Genomic DNA, 18965 nt, shown 5'->3' on the forward strand with positions numbered 1-18965 from the left:
TGTCCCTTTCAGTGCTCCCTGCTCCCCAGCAGACCACTGCATAGAAGATAGCAGACGCTACCACGGACTCATAGAATGTCCTGAGCAGAGTCCTGCACACTCCAAAGGATCTCAGTCTCCTCAGCAGGTGGAGACGACTTTGGCCCTTCTTGTACAGAACCTCTGTATTGTGTGACCAGTCCAGTTTATTGTTGAGGTGAACATCCAGGTATTTGTATGTGTCCACCATGTCAATGTCCAAACCCTGGATTTTCACTGGTGCAGTCTGGCATGTCCTCCTCCTGCTGAAGTCCACGATCATCTCCTTCGTCTTACTGGCGTTGAGCTGCAGATGGTTTCACTCACACCAGTCAACAAAGTCAGAGATGACCGTCCTGTACTTCCATTCGTCCCCCTCAGATACCCGACAATGGCTGTATCATCAGAGAACTTCTGGAGGTGACAGCTCCCAGAGTTGTAGTGGAAGTCCGATGTGTACAGGGTGAAGAGAAAGGAGGACAAACTGTCCCCTGTGGATCTCCATGCTGCTGACTACCACATTTTAGCCACAGTTAATTCATAATTTGACAAGGAGGGAGCAATTACTTTTTCACACAGGGCCAGGTAGGTTCAGGTAGCTTTTTTCCCTTCAAGCATTAAATAATCATTTAAAAACTGCATTTTGTGTTTAATTTGTTTGATGGTCTTAAACATTTAAGTGGGGGAAATATTAGAAAAAATAAGAATTCGAGAAGGGGGCAAATACTTTTTCATGGCACTGTATTTGTCACACATTAAGCAAATAAACTAAAAGGTATTAGTGTATACGGAATTGAACTTCTAACAAAAAAAAAAATGGGGACATTTCTCCAAAATCGAAAAAAAATCACAGCAACATGGACTCAAAATGGAAATGTTTGGATAAAAGAACAAGACGGATCCAATGCCAAGATGATCAGAGATGTAAAAGAGCTCCAGAAACTCAGGGGAAACAAAGGGGTAGATTACAGAAGCGTATTCTTCTTTCTGCTCCCTTTCATTCAGAAGTTTGGAAACCTTTTTTGTATTGAATTGCTTTTTTCTTTTGTCAGTGAATAAAATAAACTATGACCAGCATAAAATATTAAATTCCATTTACCATTTATTCTGGTATTTCTGAATCCCCCTTAATAGCCCCTGTAGTTAGCAGTACTGTTAATAGATCGATATATTTCATTACCTACCCTAGATTATAGAATATTCTATATATAAAGTATGTCTAGGTTTGTATGACCAATGTTAAGTCACATGTTTTTCAGTCTTTTATTTATGAGCCGTCTCTGTCCATCCCATCAGGTTCTCCAGCTCCTTTTCCCTTGTTCCCACCTGGAGGAGACATGCTGGACTACCTGGTGCAGGCAGGTGAGATCAGCCAACCTGATGGCCTTTTTGCTTCCTGGTTCCACAGAGCTAACAGCAAGGAGGAGATGAATGAAGCCCTCTCAGGTAAAAACACACAGACTTTATTTTACTTTGATGGTGTTTATCGATGCATCTACGCCGTAAAAGAGTAAAAGTTTTAAACTGTAATTTAAAAACATACATACAGTCATGCAAAAAATGATTAGACCACCCTTGTTTCTTCAGTTTCTTGTTCATTTTAATGCCTGGTACCACTAACGGTTTATTACCTGAAGAATACAATGAACAGGACTCTAAATGCAGCTGATTCCATAATACTTTATGTCCTATCTAACCTGCTTCAGCTTCATTGTATTCCATGGTCCATAAAAGGACATTTCATGACATCCTAGAGTGGTTTCCTGCTGACATTCAAGCTGTAGCACAACTCAGAAGCTGTCAGCTCTCACATAACACCTAAAACTAAAGAATTATGTGAAGCCACAAAGGCAGCCATCATGAGTGAGAGACAGGTAGCCAAAAAACTGAAGATCTCCAAGACAGCCGTTCATTACACCAAGAAAAAACAAGCGCAACATGGTTCTACCAAACTGCTAGCTGGTCAGGAAACGTCTTTCTACCCACCAGATGACCGTCACTCATCCGTTCCTGTGTCAGGAATCATCCTCAGACCTCCAGGGACCTTAAAAATGAGTGGACACTGTGGAGAAATGGGACTTGATGGACAAGGACAGTTGGAAAGCGACTTGTTGAAGCTGGTCTGAAGTCACACAGGGCAGGAAGAAGCTCTTCATCAAGGAAAGGCAGAGGAAAGCCAGTTACTCTTTGCTGGGATCACAAGGATTGGACTGTTGATGATTGGACTGAGGTTCTCTTCAGGGATGAATCCAGTTTTCAGTTGATGTCCACTCCAGCCAACTTACTGGTTAGGAGGAAGCCTGGAGAAGCTACAAACCAGACTGTCTGCCCCTACAGTAAAACATGGAGGTGGATCAGTGACCATCTGGGGTAGTTTCAGTCTGGGTGGAACAGGGAGACTGAACCAGGTCATGTTTGGGGGTACTCTAGAAAACAGTCTTCTTCCATTAGCTGGAAAACTCTTTCCTGCCTCCAATGATTGGATTTTCCAACAAGACAAGGTCAGTTAAAGCCTGGATGGAGAACCAGAACATTGGAACCATGCCTTGGCTGCTCAATCACCAGATCTAAATCCAACTGAAAACCTGTGGAAAATCATCAAATGCTAAATGGAGAACCACAAGCCCAAAAACAAAGCAGATTAGTTAGAATGAGTGCAACAGGAATGGGCTGCTGTGACAGCAGAACAATGTCAGAAGCTGGTGGAGAACATCCAAGACGCATGACTGTAGTCATCAGAAACAATGGTTATGAATCAGTACTAACTCCTGTTTGGATCATGGGACTAAAACAGACAGAAAAGAAAACATGGAATCCTAAAAGCTGTTTTTGTCAGAACAATGTCATAGCTACTGATGATTGATTATTATCAAGAAAACCATGGAAAATGTCTGATATCAGCTCTGAAATTAAACTCTGATGAGCTGTTTTTGTTGTTGTTATTATATTTGTCCAAGCAAATGTACCTTTAGTAGTACCAGGCATTAAAATGAAGAAGAAACTGAAGAAAACAAGGTGGTCTGATAATTTTTCCATGACTGTATTTATGTAATGTGACAAACCTCCTCTTTCATCTCCAGGTGATGTCATGATCCTGGAGGCTGATGTCACTCTGAGGGGTTATGGGACGCCCAGCGAGGAGCCGGTCCCCATCATGGCTCATCCTCCTGCTGTCCAAAGTGACAACACTCTGGACGAGTGGTTGGATACTGTGCTGGCCTCCAGGAAAGGTGCAGATCGGTTCGTGCAGACAACAGATTCTCTGAATGGATTCAGGCTTTAATGCTTTTTCTCTCTGCAGCAATGAAGTTGGACTTTAAGGCTCTGGAATCAGTGGGTTTGTCTCTGGACCTGCTCAGTCAAAAGAACAGCAGCGGGAGATTAAACAGGCCTGTCTGGCTGAACGCAGACATCCTGATCGGTCCCAACACACCAGGCTTCATGCCTACAGTTAATGGAAGCAGGTAGGTAAGCTGCAGGATTTAGAAGGTTTAGGTTGTGAAACGCAGTTCTGATCCACATCAGGCGGTCTGGAAGCAAGTAAATGTTGGGAATTGTTCCACTTTCTTGCTTTCTTTCTTAATTTTCAGATTCCTTCAGTTGGTTCAGGAGAAGTTTCCGGATGCGACTTTGTCTCCAGGATGGATGGTATGAATCTCAGATCATTCACACCTTTCGAACTCACCTTTTAAGGAGTTGTAACTGAAGTCGTCTCTGCAGGACTTTTCAGCTGGTTTTGTTTTCTATGTGTGATCCGATGATTCCCAAACACAGTAGGATGTTGTAAAATCTCCAGAAATCCTGTATTGTGTAAAATCACAGACTATTGAGCTGCTCTCCTCCATTTACAGGCTTTAGGAAACCCAATCTGTGTGATTTTAACCAATCCCAGGGCTTTTCACTGCTCAGGTCTGTCTGTGTTTGTCCCTGGTGGGAATGGATTAGAAGAGAGAAGGACAAGCTGCATGGTTTCACTTATTATCCTGCCTTTTCCAGATTCCTACCTCCTGCAGCTTTCATACTATCCGGACGATAAACTGCGTCAATCCTGTTAAAGATGCCAGCTGCGTTCCAAATTCCTTTTTTACTTTCAGTTCGTTCTGCAGCTCTTCCAACATACATACCGTTTCATACATAATTACACTTGGGACATATTGTTTAAACTATAAACTGTCCTCTGTCTGTGACTCAAGCTCGGTTAGACTCAACACAACATGTGTCATATCTGTGCAGAGGATTGTGGGTAAAAATGACAGGAAAAGCCTGTCGCTTTGTGTAACCGGTGACTTTCTTCCCTGCGTTGTGCTGATCTAGCTGACACGAATCTCCGTTTATTTTTATCCTCTCTCTTCACAATTGACAAAAAAACACCCAAAAACCATCTCACAACCTGGGCTCCTCTCTCTGAACACTTTACAACATCCGTTTAATCTGTAAGTCTGTGAATGGGACGAACCCAGCGCCGCTGGGGGATTTATCAGAAAGAAAAATGGTATTAGAGCTTAGTTGTATGAGGTCAAGTACCAGAGGTGACTGAAGTAAAACTTAGAAAGTCCTGCCTTGCACAGAATGCCTGATCTATCAAGGGTTGTACAAACTGGATCCTGTACCTCCAGCTGTAGTAGAAAATCCACTTTATCAGTTTACAGAGACAGTAGAAGACATGGCTGATTAACAGTCATACATGGAGGAATTCAGGCTCTTTAACTACATGCACTTTATCACAGGCTGCCTAGAAAACACTTTCCAAAAATAGCAGCACTCTAGGGCAGGTTTAACTCCGTCACTGTGAATTTATTGCTTTTATCGGTCTGTATCCCTGCATGTTGTAAACATGTAAACAGATGAAAACAGACAATTGAATTTCCCTTCGGGGATTAATAAAGTCATTGTATTGTTTTTCTTTAATGTGTGGGACAACAGATGGAAATTAGCCTTGTGCTAAGTCCAGTTTATTTCCTGCAGCCTGGTGTAAACTGTTATGAGATCCTATGTTCGTTAATATGCACTGTCCTGTCCAAATAAACAAACAAACAAACAAACAAAAGGCAGCTGTGTGAGGCGGGGAGAATTCACTGGACATATAGCAGATGTACACGACAGAACATACACCTTCACAGTGCACAAAAAAACACACAAAAACACACAAAGTGCCGTCTCACAACCTGTAGCTCCTACAGAAATCAGTTAACCACATGAGAACCAGAAAGTGAGCTCCTTAGGGCCTCAGAGGTCCTGTTCCTTCCACCACCGGGTCACAACGCTTGTTCTTGGGTTCCAACACAGTTTCAGGCAGAAGGTTTCAAATTTGTGGTTGTTCAGTGTAAAGAAAAAAACCTGTTCAATAGTTGATACAATAACAGGTTGTTTTCAGTGTCTTTCAGGTTGTTTAGCTTCTCTTCATCATTGCTTTTCATGTTTTTAGTCATTTAGCATCTCTGAAGTCATTTTGTGTCTCTTTCTGGTCATTTGCATCTCTTGGTGATTATTTCGAGTCTTCTTGTGGTTGTTTTGCATCTCTGCATCATCACTTTGCATCTTTTTAGTCATTTCACATCTGACTGTAGTCATTTTTAAAGTCGGAATTATATGACATTAAAACACAGAAATTACAGCTGCACAACCTGGCCAAACTCTCTCTCTGAACACGTAAAAAGGAGAGAGCTAAGGCAGGAAAAACTCATTCCTAGTTAGCCGTGAGGCGGCTAAATGTGCACATAGGGTACAGGAGCCCCCAGCAAAGGTTCTACACAACAACTAAGAGACAGACTAAAGTTTGTGTAAACATAGCAATAAAAGAAGAATAAAATAATATATATATGGTACATAATATATTAGTAATAGCATAATTCATATATATTTAGCTCTCAACCACTGCTGACCCGTTAGACCTGCATACCGTTAAATCTAACCAGATGTAGTCCAACATCCTGCTGATTCTGAACGCTGAGCAGTTTTTCTGATTTTTCTAATCCGTAATATGGAAGCATGGATATTGGAGCGCATTAATACTCTTTCCTTTCTCCAAATTTAGAATATTTTTGCCCAGCTAGTCAGCACAAGCTGTTTACAATGAACAGTCAGCAGTGTTTTCACCTGGATGGTTGTGATTTTACCTGTTGGTTTCTACAGGTGTCCTACGCTCCTCCTCTGTTCACCTCCTCCTACACCAGAGCCATGGTGGAAGACATGTATGGTCTGGTTAAGGACTGCCCTCAGAAGGTTAGCAGCAAAACATACACAAATCCACATTTTTCTACGTGCTGTTGATGTTTAACCCTCCTGTTGTCTTCATTTACAGGCACCAAAAAATATAATTTCCTTGTCTGAAAAAAAAAATCCTAAAATTCAGCAGAAAAATTCCCCAAATTTCTGAAATTTGCAAAACCTTCAGGAAGAAAATCCCAGTAATTCCTTAAAAGTTTCCCTGAAAAGTTTTATTTTAAAAAAATCCCCCAAATTTGGCAAGAAAATTCTTGTAAATATTTTCAAAAAATGAGTAAAAATCTTCCAAAAAAAATCCTAAAAACATCTAAAGTAATTACATATATATCAGTTCTTTAAGAACATTCACATAAAAATCAACCAAAATCCAGCAAAATTCACATGTTGGATGATTTGTTTGTGAATGTTCTTAAGAAACATTTTTAACATTTCTTTTTTTTCCACCAAAAAATGTTCAAAGATTTCCCAAAAATGTTGAAAATGTGGACATCAGAAGTTTCACTGTGAAATTATTGTTTTTTTTACTTTTCAAACTTTAAAACGGGTCAATTTGACCTCCAGGATGACACCAGGGTTAAATATGCATGTTTTTAAGACCTCTACAACCTGTTTCACCATGCTGGATGGATCTCCATCTACTATCTCCTCTGTTCTCTGTTTCTGAGCCAAGCTGCTTTTATTTTAGTTTGAACTGGGGCTGATTGACTCCCAGTATTTTATTAATTATAAGCTGGTAGAGAAACAGCAGTATTACAACTATGGTGTCATTTATTCACAGTCGTTGAACTGAGATATCCCAGTAAATTTTTTTAACCAAATTTTTATTTAAACTGCACATTTTTATACATATTTACATGGATTTCAATAATGGGCAAACGAAAACACACATGGTAAAGAAAAACATGGAATTCAGCAACTTGACTAACTCACAGCATCATCTAGACCCACGTAAAGACCAGAATTTAAAGATAAATTCATTTAAAGAGCAGCAGGGGGTTATGAAACATGTAAATTTATGCAATCCAGACACAAATATCATCACATCTCCACTTTCAATTCAAACAGAAACGTCTCCAGCCTGTCAATATGTAAAATCTAATTCAGTTAAAGTCAGAAATAACGGCAGCCCATAAATTCACAAAGGAACCAAACTTCAGATGGAGTTTTTCTGTTATTTTTCCATTAAATCCACTTTCTTTAATCTATCTCTCCATTGGGGTGATGTAGTGGGATGAACCAAGACACAGATATCATCTTCTTTTCCACCAGTAGTAGGATATGGAACAGATCTGCCTTTTTTTTATCATTACTTCCTCTGGAATAGAACCGATTCTGTAGAACAACAGCTCAAGTGACAAATCCACACTAAAATGGATCTGATTTTTTTAGTTTCAGTTTTGTTTTAGAATGTCTCATCTTTGCTTTCTGTCCCAGTAAGTTTGACGTCGATATCTATGCTGCAGCAGCGACAGCATTAAGATCTTCTATTCAACTTCCGGATGTTTTCCTCTTTAGGTGACGTTCCCGGTTCATGCTCTGTTGGTTCGTTACGGCTGGCAGCATCTGAGCTGGCTCCTCAGCCAGTCACCACGGTAACACACACTGAAAATCAGCTGTTAATCATCCATTTACCGGTTCTGTTCAACAGTTTAATGGTTAATCTCTCTGAGTGTCTTGTTCAGATCATTCTGACGGCAGGACTTAGACTTACGTTTGTGTTTTTGGCTGTTTTGATGTTGGGATTTTGTTTCCAGGTTCAGCCTCACTTTGTGGCAAGGTTCAATCCATCCCAACGTCAGCGACCTGCTGTTTGTCCGCGACAATTCCAACCCTGCCAGAGTTTACTACGACATCTATGAGCCAACGCTGTCGGAGTTTAAAGAAGCTGCAAGTAAGGAAAGATCTGGTACACGTCCGCCTCCACAAGCTTCTTCTCATAAAGACACCAGCAGCTCTGAGTACATTCTATATATTACATTATATATTACAATACAAAACAATATTATATATATGTGTATTATATGAAGAAAAGCCCTGCTCAGCTTTCAGCTCTAATCATGTTGTTGAATTGACAGTGAATCTGTTTACCAGATGAGCAGCAGTAGATAAATGTCAGTTCCATTCACATCCATCGTTCTACTTTTTGTTTTGCTGTTTTCTCATTGTGGTGCTGGAACTAACAGTAATTTGTGGTGTGTAGGATGCCTTGTTTATTAGTGAACCCTGCTGGCTCTTTGTGATTAAGATTCAAACCAAACCATCCCGTGCTTTAGTTAGATCCTCTTAAGTTCCAGAAAGTAATGGAGGGAAAACAAGAGGAAGTACAGTGTGTGAAATCTGCAGGAAAACCTTTTAGTGCACCCGCAATGGTTCCTACAAAATTAGATTTAGTACTTTGAAGATGGTATTTGCTGACTTGGAACCTTTTGTTAAAAAACTAGTAGACATCAGGAGTGAAAATGTGGAAGAGGAGTTTAACGTCACTCTGGAGGTTAGACAGCAGCTCGTCGTCTCATTTTTATGTGAAGTTTGGATGAAGAATATAAGCATGTAGGTTTGTTTTAGAAATACAAAAAGTCCGTTAAAAATACTAAGGCCACATTTTTTAATAACATGGCAGAGACCAGGAAAACTCATGAAACTAGTGTAGAAACAAAGAGCTGAAGGTCAGAATAGTTAAAGTCGATGTAAAACTGATTTATTAGACAGAGTTTCAGTTTAAATCCGATGGAACAGAGATCACTGCTTTTGTTCACGGTTTCTTTATCAACGTACTGATTGTGCTTCCAGCCAGGCGGACCGATCCCAGGAGGTTCTATCCTGGAGGAGACCTGATGGATTTCCTTCATCCCACTCACAACTCAAACAACAACTTAGTAAGAGAAACCAGACAACGCAGCAGCCTGGAAGTTCGCTGGTTTACCGTCACTGACCAGACCTCTCTGCTGCCTCAGCTCTCAGGTAAGGACACACAAAAACAACACAACTTCTCACACTGTAGGTGAAGTCTCAGACACCAGAATGTTTCATTCAAACAAAGACTGTTCCTGAGATTACAGCACTCTGTCACCATCTTCTGGTACTGTTAGGAGTGACACACTACCACCCAGTGACAGAGGCAGTATCTCAGAAAAATCTGACACGGTGTGGCTTTAAAATCAAACTATGTGAAGCAAACAACAAAATTTGACAGACGCTGAGTAGAAGTCATGGTTAGAGCGATGTACAGGATCCACCAGAAGTGAGAAAACATCTGTGGAGAATCACTGGATGTCAGAATAGTTCATCACGTCTCAAACAGAAGGTCGTCTTCCTCTGGTTCCATGTGTTCAGTTATGAAACCATGAAATTAATCATTTTCTGTCTCCAGGTGGGGCTGGTGGGATGTTGGTCATTCATGTATCTTCTGACAGCAGCAGACCTGGAGTTCCTGTAGTGGAAGGATCTGGAAGGAGCTCAGAGTTGCTCTCACTGCAGGTACATCAGTAAAAACAGGGTGTTAATGGCAGAGCAGACATAGACTGGGACCCTTTTTAAATGTCAGAAAGCACAGAGGCTATTATGGAAATGTTAAATATCTCCAAAAACATCTCCACAAAAAAAACATTTCTGTGTCCATCTGAGGCAAAAAGCAGAACTTCCAGTTGTACAGTAATGCTTTATGTTGAAACTACATCTGTTAGCTGGTGTTTGTAGTATTTTAGAGATCCCAATACTCTGTGTCTTACAACTAGAGTTCAGATCAAATGTTTCTCTCATGATTGCTTTTGAAATATTATCAACTTTAAAACCGAACACGTACATTAATAAGGCCTGACGTCCATCACAGGGCATCCTTGAGCTGCTGGGGCAGAATGCTGAGGCCCGCTGGGGTATTTACCTGCAGATCCAAAGCCATCAGCTTCTGGAAACTTCTCTCCAGCTGCTGCAGTCGTTCTACAGCTCAGAAGATCTCTACAGGCCTGTGTGGATCGGCATGGAGGGTTTACAGAGCAGCGATGACACACAGGTTTGTACTTCCTGAGAATAACTCCTACTGGGATAGTCTTTGAACTCATACATTAGAAATAACTCGTGTCTGGAGAACTACATTTGTTCAAAAATTCAACCATCTTCAGACCAGGACAGCTTTCAACAGCGACTCTTAATCCCACCCACATTCCAACTTCCAGATCCCAGAATATCTGCCACAGCACAAAACATTTAGTCACAGCTATCTGGAACTGAACTATGTAGTGTTATGATCAAAGTTACAGAAGTCAGACAAAAAACAACAAAAACAAGACAAAATATGACAAAATTCAGATGCAAAACAACAAGAAACAAAACGACAAAAAGTGACACAAACGACATGAAACAAAACTAAAATACAGACAAAAAATTTGACAAAAAAGTTACAAAACGACAAAAACAAGACAAAAAAAAGACAGAAGTGAGACACAAAACAACAAAATAATAGATAAAAAACACTAGTGAGACAAAAAGGAAACACAAAATGACAAAACGAGATAAACCACAAGTCGGACAACAAGAACAAGACAAAATATTACAAAAATGAGACACAAAATGACAAAAATGAGACAACATGAAATGAAACGAAAAAAAGAAAAAAATTGACAAAAAAGTTACTAAGCGGCAAAAAATGGACGCAAACAAGACAAAAAATGACAAAAAAGGAACAAAATGACAAAAAAACCCAATAAAATACAAGCGAGACAACAAGGAAAGACAAAACAACAAAACGAGATAAATGACAAAAATCAGACAATAAAGAAAACAGACAAAATATTACAAAAATGAGACTCAAAAAAAAGAACAATGAACAATCTAGTATTTTACTTTCTGATCCAAACAACTTGTCATGGTCTAGAAATTATTTTAAATTTACAGTTTTACTGATCTGCAGTTAATGAACTTTTACACTTTGAGGGCCAGATTGGACCCTCTAGAGGGCCGCTTTTGGCCCGCGGGCTGCATGTTGGACACCCCTGATTTAGACTGTCTTTACTCTGTCTTTCTACAGGACTTTGTTTCCACGGTAGAGAAGCTGTTTCCTTACGTCACCGTCGTCCTTCCTCAGCAGAACTATCCTCCCCTGATCCCAGCAGCAGTGGCAGGTTTGTCCCAGCGGATGGCGCTACGCCTGAACTCACTGCCAGCAGGACAGGAGGAGCTGAACTCTTTGATGGGAATGATGGACAAATGTGACTTTCTACTGGAGGTGGACACAAAGAGCGACACTGAAGCTTCCTCAGTGCTGAAGATGTTAATGAGCCAGAAGACAGGAGGAGGAAACACCAACCTGTACGTGATCTGATAGGAAACACCAACCTGTATGGAGGAAACACCAACCTGTATGGAGGAAACACCAACCTGTATGTGATCTCTGGGCTTCCGAGCTGATATTTGTGTTCTACCGTTCATTCTTTATTTAATGTGCATATAAACATGACCCTGCATGTGATAATCAGGCACAAACTCACTTATAATTTCTGTATTAACTCCTCGCTCATACAACATGTAAGATGACTGATCATTGGAAAACAGTCTTCTTCCATCAGCTGGAAAACTCATTCCTGCCTCCAATTGTTGATTTTCCAACAAGACAAGGTCAGTTAAAGCCTGGATTAGGGCTGGGCGATATGGCCTAAAAAAAAAAAAAAAATCTCCGATTTTTTCACAAAAAATCCCGATTCACGATTTATCCGATTTTTTTTTACCCCCTACCTAATCTCTGCACGCCGGAGTCCAGTCTACTTTATGCAATTGAGCTGCAGCCCTCTTCGGGTAAACACACCGGATCGCAGCTGGAAATGCGCTGCATGTGACATGCTGGTCCGTTGCAGTGCGTTTCCAGCTGTGATCAGGTGTGTTTACCTGGAGAGGGCTGCAGCTCATTTGCATAAAGTAGACTGACTTCTACTTTATGCAAATTGGATGCGGCGTGCGGAGATTCCACGCATCGTGAAACTGTCCTCAAACTTCTAAACTAGGCGTCAGTGACCTAAAACGAGGACAGATTCAGCTGCTGCACAGATTATTTCTCGCTTCAAATACTTTCAGAAATACTTTTCGCTGACGTGTTTTTTGAAATAAAAGGGAAAGTTTGCGGCCGAGCCGCTGTGTTTATCCGACTTGTCTGCAGGACTGTCCAGCTGAAAGCTCGGTCATGTGACCACGTAGCAGCCTGCTGTTGCTCAGCGCTGTCATGTGACCATGTTGTGGTCCGCTAGTGACCGCCGTCCGTGCCATTTTCAGATGTGGTGCGTTGCCGTGCGGGAAAATAGCATCTAGTGGACTTTTAGATCTGCACCGCTCGCCGCCATGTTGTTTGTGTATCAAGCGCGGGGGGGAGGGGGGCGCACTCTGAACTACGGGAGCCCAGCGGGAAGGCGTTGGTGGCGGATGTTGATGAGAAAATTAATTTTCATTAAAACAAATCGACATTAAGTACAAACTCGAATTAATCGATAAAATCGATTTATCGCCCAGCCCTAGCCTGGATGGAGAACCAGAACATTGGAACCATGCCTTGGTTGCTCAATCACCAGATCTATCTTTCTGGCAGAACAATGCCATAACTATTGATGGAAGAACTGAAGGGATTTTAGTTCTTATCCCGAAAACTGTGGAAAATGTCTGATACCAGCTCTGAAATTAAACTTTTATGAGTTATTTTTGGTGTTATCATTATATTTGTCCAAACTAATGTACCTTTAGTGGTACCAGGCATTAAAATGAACAAGGAACTGAAGAAAACAAGGTGGTCTGATCATTTTTTCCATGACTCTGTAAATATACATCTGCATATAAAACTCACATGGAACTCATTCACTTTTAATTAACAATTCTCAAACATCGTGAAAATAACTGTGGAAAAAATGTCTCTGAGAGCACAGACATGAAAAAAAACTCTGAAACTTTTAATGTTGTTTTCAATAACTAATTCTTTTTTTAATGACAGTCTGTGTTTTAGCTCCATCAGAAAAGACCAGAATATTTCCTCTGAAGTGTTTTGAAGCATGAGAGGGCTGCTGTACCAAACCTGACCACAAGGTGTCGCCACATCTCAGCTTCCTGACCCAGAGCTCATCAGCAGCCTCTGCCATAGACTGGATATACAGATATATGCAGCTATATAAAGATATATACAGATATATGGAGATATATACAGATATATAAAGATATATACAAATATATAGATATATGCAGATATATACAGATAATACAGATATATATGCAGATGTATACAAATATATATACAGATATTTATATATATATATATATATATATATATATATATATATATACAGATATATGCAGATATATACAGATATATTAAGGATCAAAGAATCTTTTATTGTCCTGTGGGGCAAATCACTCTACAGTCAGCAGAACAAAAGTCAACAACAATCGTGGAGTACCAGTTACATAAAGCACAGACGACAACAATAAATATGACGAACAGAATAGTCAGTCACTTGTTGAGCAGGACAATTGCAGCAGGGACAAAAGAATGCTAGAGTCTATTTGTCCTGCATCTTGGCAGGATGTACCTGTGGCCTGATGGGAGCAGCACAAACTCACCAACCAAAGGGTGGCTCTGGTCAGTGAGGAGTGTGTGAGCCTTATTTAGGGTTCTGAGCTTGTATACATCAGAGAGATTGTTGAGGTTAATACCTGCAATTTTGCTGCATACTCTCACTATACCCTGTAATTTGTTTTTGTTTTTAAGTGAAAGTAAGCTGTACCAGCAGATAAAAGACAAAATTAAGACAGACTCAATAAAACAATAAAACATTTTCATAAAAGTACTATCAACCTTAAAACTCTGGAATTTCCTATAAAAATACATGCGTTGGTGCACCTTCCTACAAACAGCATCAACATGAAAGTCAAAAGACAGCTTATCATCAATATTAATGCCAAGATATTTATAAGTATGGACCAGCTCAACGGCTTGATCCTCGATGACAAGAGCAGGGGGGACGGACTGATGTTTCCTAAAGTCTATAAACATCTCTTTAGTCTTAGACACATTGATGTGCATAAGGGATGTGGAACACCAATCAGTGAATTCCTTCAATACAGGGCCACGGTCAGGGTGGTCACTACTCAGCAAGGACACAATCACTGAGTCATCCGCAAATTTCAAAATGTGACGCCCCACATGTTGGCTCCAGCACTCGTTCGTATATAAAACAAACAGTAAAGGAGAAAGGATGACCTGAGGTGATCCAGCGGAGGAGGCGAGGGTGTCTGACAAAACACCATTGACCCTCACAAAAAATCCATCAGCCAAGCTATTAGACCAGGATCAATGCAATGGAAGTCCCTTAATCTTTCTGCTAAAATGTGTGGCTGTATACAGTAAAAGCAGATGAAAAGTCAATAAATAAAAGACGGGCAAAAGTCTTTGTTCCCTCAAGATGAGTTGACAAGATTTAAAAGGGTGGCTAATGCATCTTCAACACCTCTGCCTGACCTGTAAGTGAACTGCAGTGGGTCCAGGTTCTCTTGAACACAGGTCATAAGTGTCTCCTTGACAATTTTTTCAAATGACTTCATAACAAGAGAAGTTAATGCCACAGGTCTAAAATCATTTAGTGATTTGGCGGATGCAGACCTGGAAACTGGAACAATAATGGAATTCTTCCAAATTAATGGGACCTTATGAAGTTGGAGGGACATTGAAAAAATGAAAATAAATATATCTGCCAGCTGATCAGCACAGTTCTTAAGAACACACCCTCCAATGCCATCTGGGCCAGGGCTTTTTCTTTCCTTGATTCCACAGAAAATTTTACACACCTTGCACCTGTCAGCAGCACTATTCTGTGAGGGGCCAACATTTGTAAAAACTGACAATTCCTCACTAAAATCACAGTTGTTAAAATGGTTGTAAAAGTTTCTCAGTTCATTTGAGAGCACCAGATCAGACCTTCCATTAAGGGAGACATGGCTCTTCCTGAATTGCATCCCCATCATGGATTGGACCCCCTCCCATGCAGGCCGAGAGCTGCCTGTCCTTAGCATGCTCTCAACCTTGTCCTTGTATCTACGTTTGGCAAGTTTAAGCTCCTTTTTTAGCTGTTTTTGAAGCTTCCTATATCGAGCAGTGTCACCCTGAGTGAAACAAATGTTCCTCTGATAAATCACAGTTTTGACACGTTTGGTCACCCATGGCTTATTATTGGGGTAGAGGAAAATTTCTTTCTGTGGAGTAATGGAGGCCTCACAAAAACAAACATATGATGAAACAACATCAGTTAATTCATCAATATCCTCGCAAACATTTGTGAACAAATCCCAGTCCGTATTGTGGAAGCAGTCCTGGAGGCAGTGGATTGATTCCTCTGACCAAACCGGAACCAATCGTCTCTGCGGCTTGTTCCTCTTCAGGACGGATTTGTAGGACGGAACCAAATAGACCATATTATGGTCGGACATACCGAGTGAAGCTCTGCAGAAGGACTTATATGCTCCTCTTATGGATCCAAAACAAAGGTCCAGACACTTTGCATGTCGAGTGGGACACGTTACATATTGATAAAAATTAGCCAAGAACTTTGACGGTTTGCAGTGATTGAAATCACCCAGAATAAAGCACGGTGCGTCCGGCGCTAACCCCTGCAGCCGCTGCACTGTCTTTAGCATAGCCTGAGTTGCTACATCAGCATTAGCCTTCGGGTGAACATAAACAACAGTAATAAATAACTGTGGAAATTCCCTGGGAAGATAAAACGGTCGCAGAGATACGGACAATAGTTCAATGTCTTTGGTGCACAGTGTCTCCCTGACAATCACCGTATTACACCAGTTTTTATTGACGTAGAGACACACACACCCGCCCAGTGACTTGCGGGTCACTGCGGGGTCTCTATCAAGGCGGAAGGGAACTCCAAGTCCATCAATCTCCAGTGCTGACTGTGGATCTTGCTCCTTAAAGGGATAGTTCGGGATTTTTGACATGAATCTCTATGGCATCCCTATCATTAGTAACGTACACTCTCACTGTCTTACCCCCGACAGTGTCCCGTGAGCCGAGTTCTGGTCCGGTTCTGGTCGCGGCGAAAGTAGTCCGGCAGGTTTCCAGGGTCACTTAAATAAAACGTATTTCTTCTAAAAACAGCATGTGTTCAAAAGAGTGATTTATTTGCATCACAAAACCCATTTCCACGAAAAAGTCACACCACGTAATCACTTGGCACTACTTCCTGTCCCGTCGTATCAATGCGCGCTGCCGTAAGCCCACCCCGCAGCTACCTGTTTCACTTTGTTTGTTACTCAGGGCGATCAGAACGATAGGCTACCATGTCTGACTACGAGAGCGAAGAGGAAAACATTGATAGAAGCACACAGCCAATGGGATATCTTTATGAACCCGAGTACACCGATGAGGAAATGTGCCAGATTGCATTACAACGGGCAGAGAGAGAGAGGGTGGACAGAGAGGTGGAGGTGGAAGCTGGAGCCACAGCTGGAGTCGCGAGATCCCGGGTGACAGACAACTGGTGGTGCACTTGCTTCAAGTGTGAAATTATGCCTACAGAGGTGGAGTGCTACTGCTGTCATGAATGGGAACTCATAATGCCACAGATGCAAGACCTTTCCATTCATGAGGATGTTGACGTGCCAGCCCAGGTCTGCATCATAAACCACCATGTCCTCCCTGCACTCCTCAATGCTGGTGTTTTACAAACCTTTTTCCACGTCCCGAAAATAAACTGGAAGAAGCGTCCCAGACCAGCTGGATCCGATGGTCAGTTGTCTGCAGAGTAAGTGTTGACTCCTCTCTTAGATGTTGTACAGGTTGTTAGTTTTATTTTATAATTTTATAGGCCTACTGTACTAGTGCTCAATTACCTTATTATTATTATTATTATTATTATTATTATTATTATTATTATTATTATTATTATATTGTATTCCCAAGTTATTTCTGTTCTTATAACTTCAAGCAGTTTTGCAAGACAGCCTCCTGAACTGGTCTCTATCCCACGTTGCTATAAATATAGCCTTCTGTCCCAAGCTGTTACCTAATGCATAGGGGAGGCCAAAGTGTTACACCCCATATACTTGATATTGTCATATGTAGTATGTACTGACTTATGTAATGTTTTTTGCCATTTCAGACAGTACAGGCTGATCGCCTATCGCATTGTAATGGAATGGGCCCTGAAAGGAGAGAAGCTTGGTGCCGGCAACAGGAGAGTTCTTCCCTCCTGTGTGGTGGAACTAATAAGAAAAACATATCCATCACCAAATGGGCAATATGCAGGAGTCCAACGACGCACTGCAATTGTTTTAGATGTTCAAAATATAATTTTTAATGTACATTTTCTACATTATGCTACATAGACCATTTTGATATAAAATAATTTGAAACAAAAAAAAGAAATGTCCTGTTCAATAAAACTATGTTTCTAGACATCAGGTGTAATGGTTATGATTACGCTTACAGTAGGAAAAGAGTTATAGGGAAAGCAACATTGCCTGAAACAAACGTTATTGATAAATGACCACAAAAAAGGCTTTTTTTTTTTTTAAATTCTCAGACACCATCCTCCTTATCAACAGTACGTTTTGTGGGAAAACGTGATTCATGTTTTGTAACCAAGTCAGCCTTGTTTGGCTTTGGAGTTGGAGCAATATTGGCTGGTATGCTGACTGGAGGATGGATGTGGAAAGCTGGATCTCCAAGTCTGACAGTCTTGTCAAGCCACCGTTGAATGACCTGTTCCACCAATTTTTCACGGAACTCCTGAGTTGTTGGCTCATACAGCTTCCTTGCAACCCACTGGTTTGATTGCCTCGAGTGAATTACATTGTACTTTTCTTGTCCTGGGAATGAGAAGATTGAGGGACACAAAAATAATAAGGATGAGTCTTTGAGTACCATGAAAAGCATTATACAAAAATGATGTAGTATTACTATTATTAGAATGGTATATGTCCATCACAAATGAAACTGAATACTGTCATTAGTGTGGCCTGTGACTTGAGGAATGATGAGATTACAAAAAGCTGTAAATCTAAAATAGAAAGGCAAAATAATAAGATAAAACTCATCTATCTGAAAATGTCATAACTGTGAGGAAAAACAATACTATATATATATATATATATATATATATATATATATATATATATATATATATATATATATATACTCCTAATGTTTGAAAAGTGCAAAGTATTGTTTTATCCAGTGAACGTGGCATGCACATCAACTAGACCCAGGGATGGCCAGGGATGAAGCGCAGGCATCCTTCTTTCAGGTGTGTGTGTATATATAGTTCCGGAAAGAAATAAGAGACCATTTCAAATTATCAGTGAAGATATTTCTATTATCTTATTTTTTCTGAGTCTTTTTTTCTAGTCTGAAAACATTGCATCCATTGTCTTATTTTTCCCTTTTATGATTTTATGCAAATAAAAGGGAAGTTATTTGTGTAGCGCCTTTCGCAGACAGTCACAAGGCGCTTTACAGAGATAGAGAAGGAGGGACGACTTACGTACCATACTGTGGTGGGGCAGAGACGAGTCAGCCTTTGTTACAACGGCGCCACAATCTCCGCTCACCAACAATCACTCACACACATGTTAGCCTGAGTAATAAACAAAGTGAAACAGGTAGCCGCGGGGTGGGCTTACGGCAGCGCGCATTGATACGACGGGACAGGAAGTAGTGCCAAGTGATTACGTGGTGTGACTTTTTT

At 40.7% G+C, this 18965-nt stretch overlaps 2 protein-coding genes across 3 annotated transcripts in view; both read left to right on the top strand.

Annotated features, from left to right (window-relative positions):
- Nucleotides 1–12918, top strand: part of fam151a (family with sequence similarity 151 member A) — an 18458-nt gene extending 5540 nt beyond the window's left edge. For both annotated transcript variants that reach the window (XM_023281419.3, XM_023281420.3), the window contains exons 2-12: nt 1315–1464; nt 3099–3248; nt 3320–3482; nt 3609–3666; nt 6151–6240; nt 7759–7835; nt 7998–8134; nt 9034–9204; nt 9614–9720; nt 10073–10252; nt 11267–12918. In XM_023281419.3, coding sequence (XP_023137187.1) covers nt 1315–1464; nt 3099–3248; nt 3320–3482; nt 3609–3666; nt 6151–6240; nt 7759–7835; nt 7998–8134; nt 9034–9204; nt 9614–9720; nt 10073–10252; nt 11267–11560 — 1577 coding nt within the window. In that variant the 3' untranslated portion in view covers nt 11561–12918. The remainder of the gene's footprint in view (nt 1–1314; nt 1465–3098; nt 3249–3319; nt 3483–3608; nt 3667–6150; nt 6241–7758; nt 7836–7997; nt 8135–9033; nt 9205–9613; nt 9721–10072; nt 10253–11266) is intronic.
- A 2761-nt stretch (nt 12919–15679) lies between these two features.
- On the top strand, nt 15680–17674 carry LOC129349773 (uncharacterized). The gene is made up of 3 exons (XM_055014086.1): nt 15680–15750; nt 16535–17021; nt 17379–17674. Exons 2-3 carry the CDS (start codon nt 16558–16560, stop codon nt 17602–17604), a joined length of 690 nt encoding a protein of 229 aa, XP_054870061.1. The 5' UTR covers nt 15680–15750; nt 16535–16557; the 3' UTR covers nt 17605–17674.
- The last annotated feature ends 1291 nt before the right edge of the window (nt 17675–18965 follow it).

The sequence above is a fragment of the Amphiprion ocellaris genome, chromosome 10, assembly GCF_022539595.1.
Source record: "Amphiprion ocellaris isolate individual 3 ecotype Okinawa chromosome 10, ASM2253959v1, whole genome shotgun sequence".
Taxonomy (NCBI): Eukaryota; Metazoa; Chordata; class Actinopteri; family Pomacentridae; genus Amphiprion; species Amphiprion ocellaris.

What these genes read in the sequence shown, in the direction of transcription:
- LOC129349773 (XM_055014086.1), top strand. Translation starts at nt 16,558, where the DNA reads ATGTCTGACTACGAGAGCGAAGAGGAAAACATTGATAGAAGCACACAG. An exon ending in GATGGTCAGTTGTCTGCAGA is followed by an intron (nt 17,022 to 17,378) that starts GTAAGTGTTGAC and finishes TTGCCATTTCAG; the next exon opens with ACAGTACAGGCTGATCGCCT.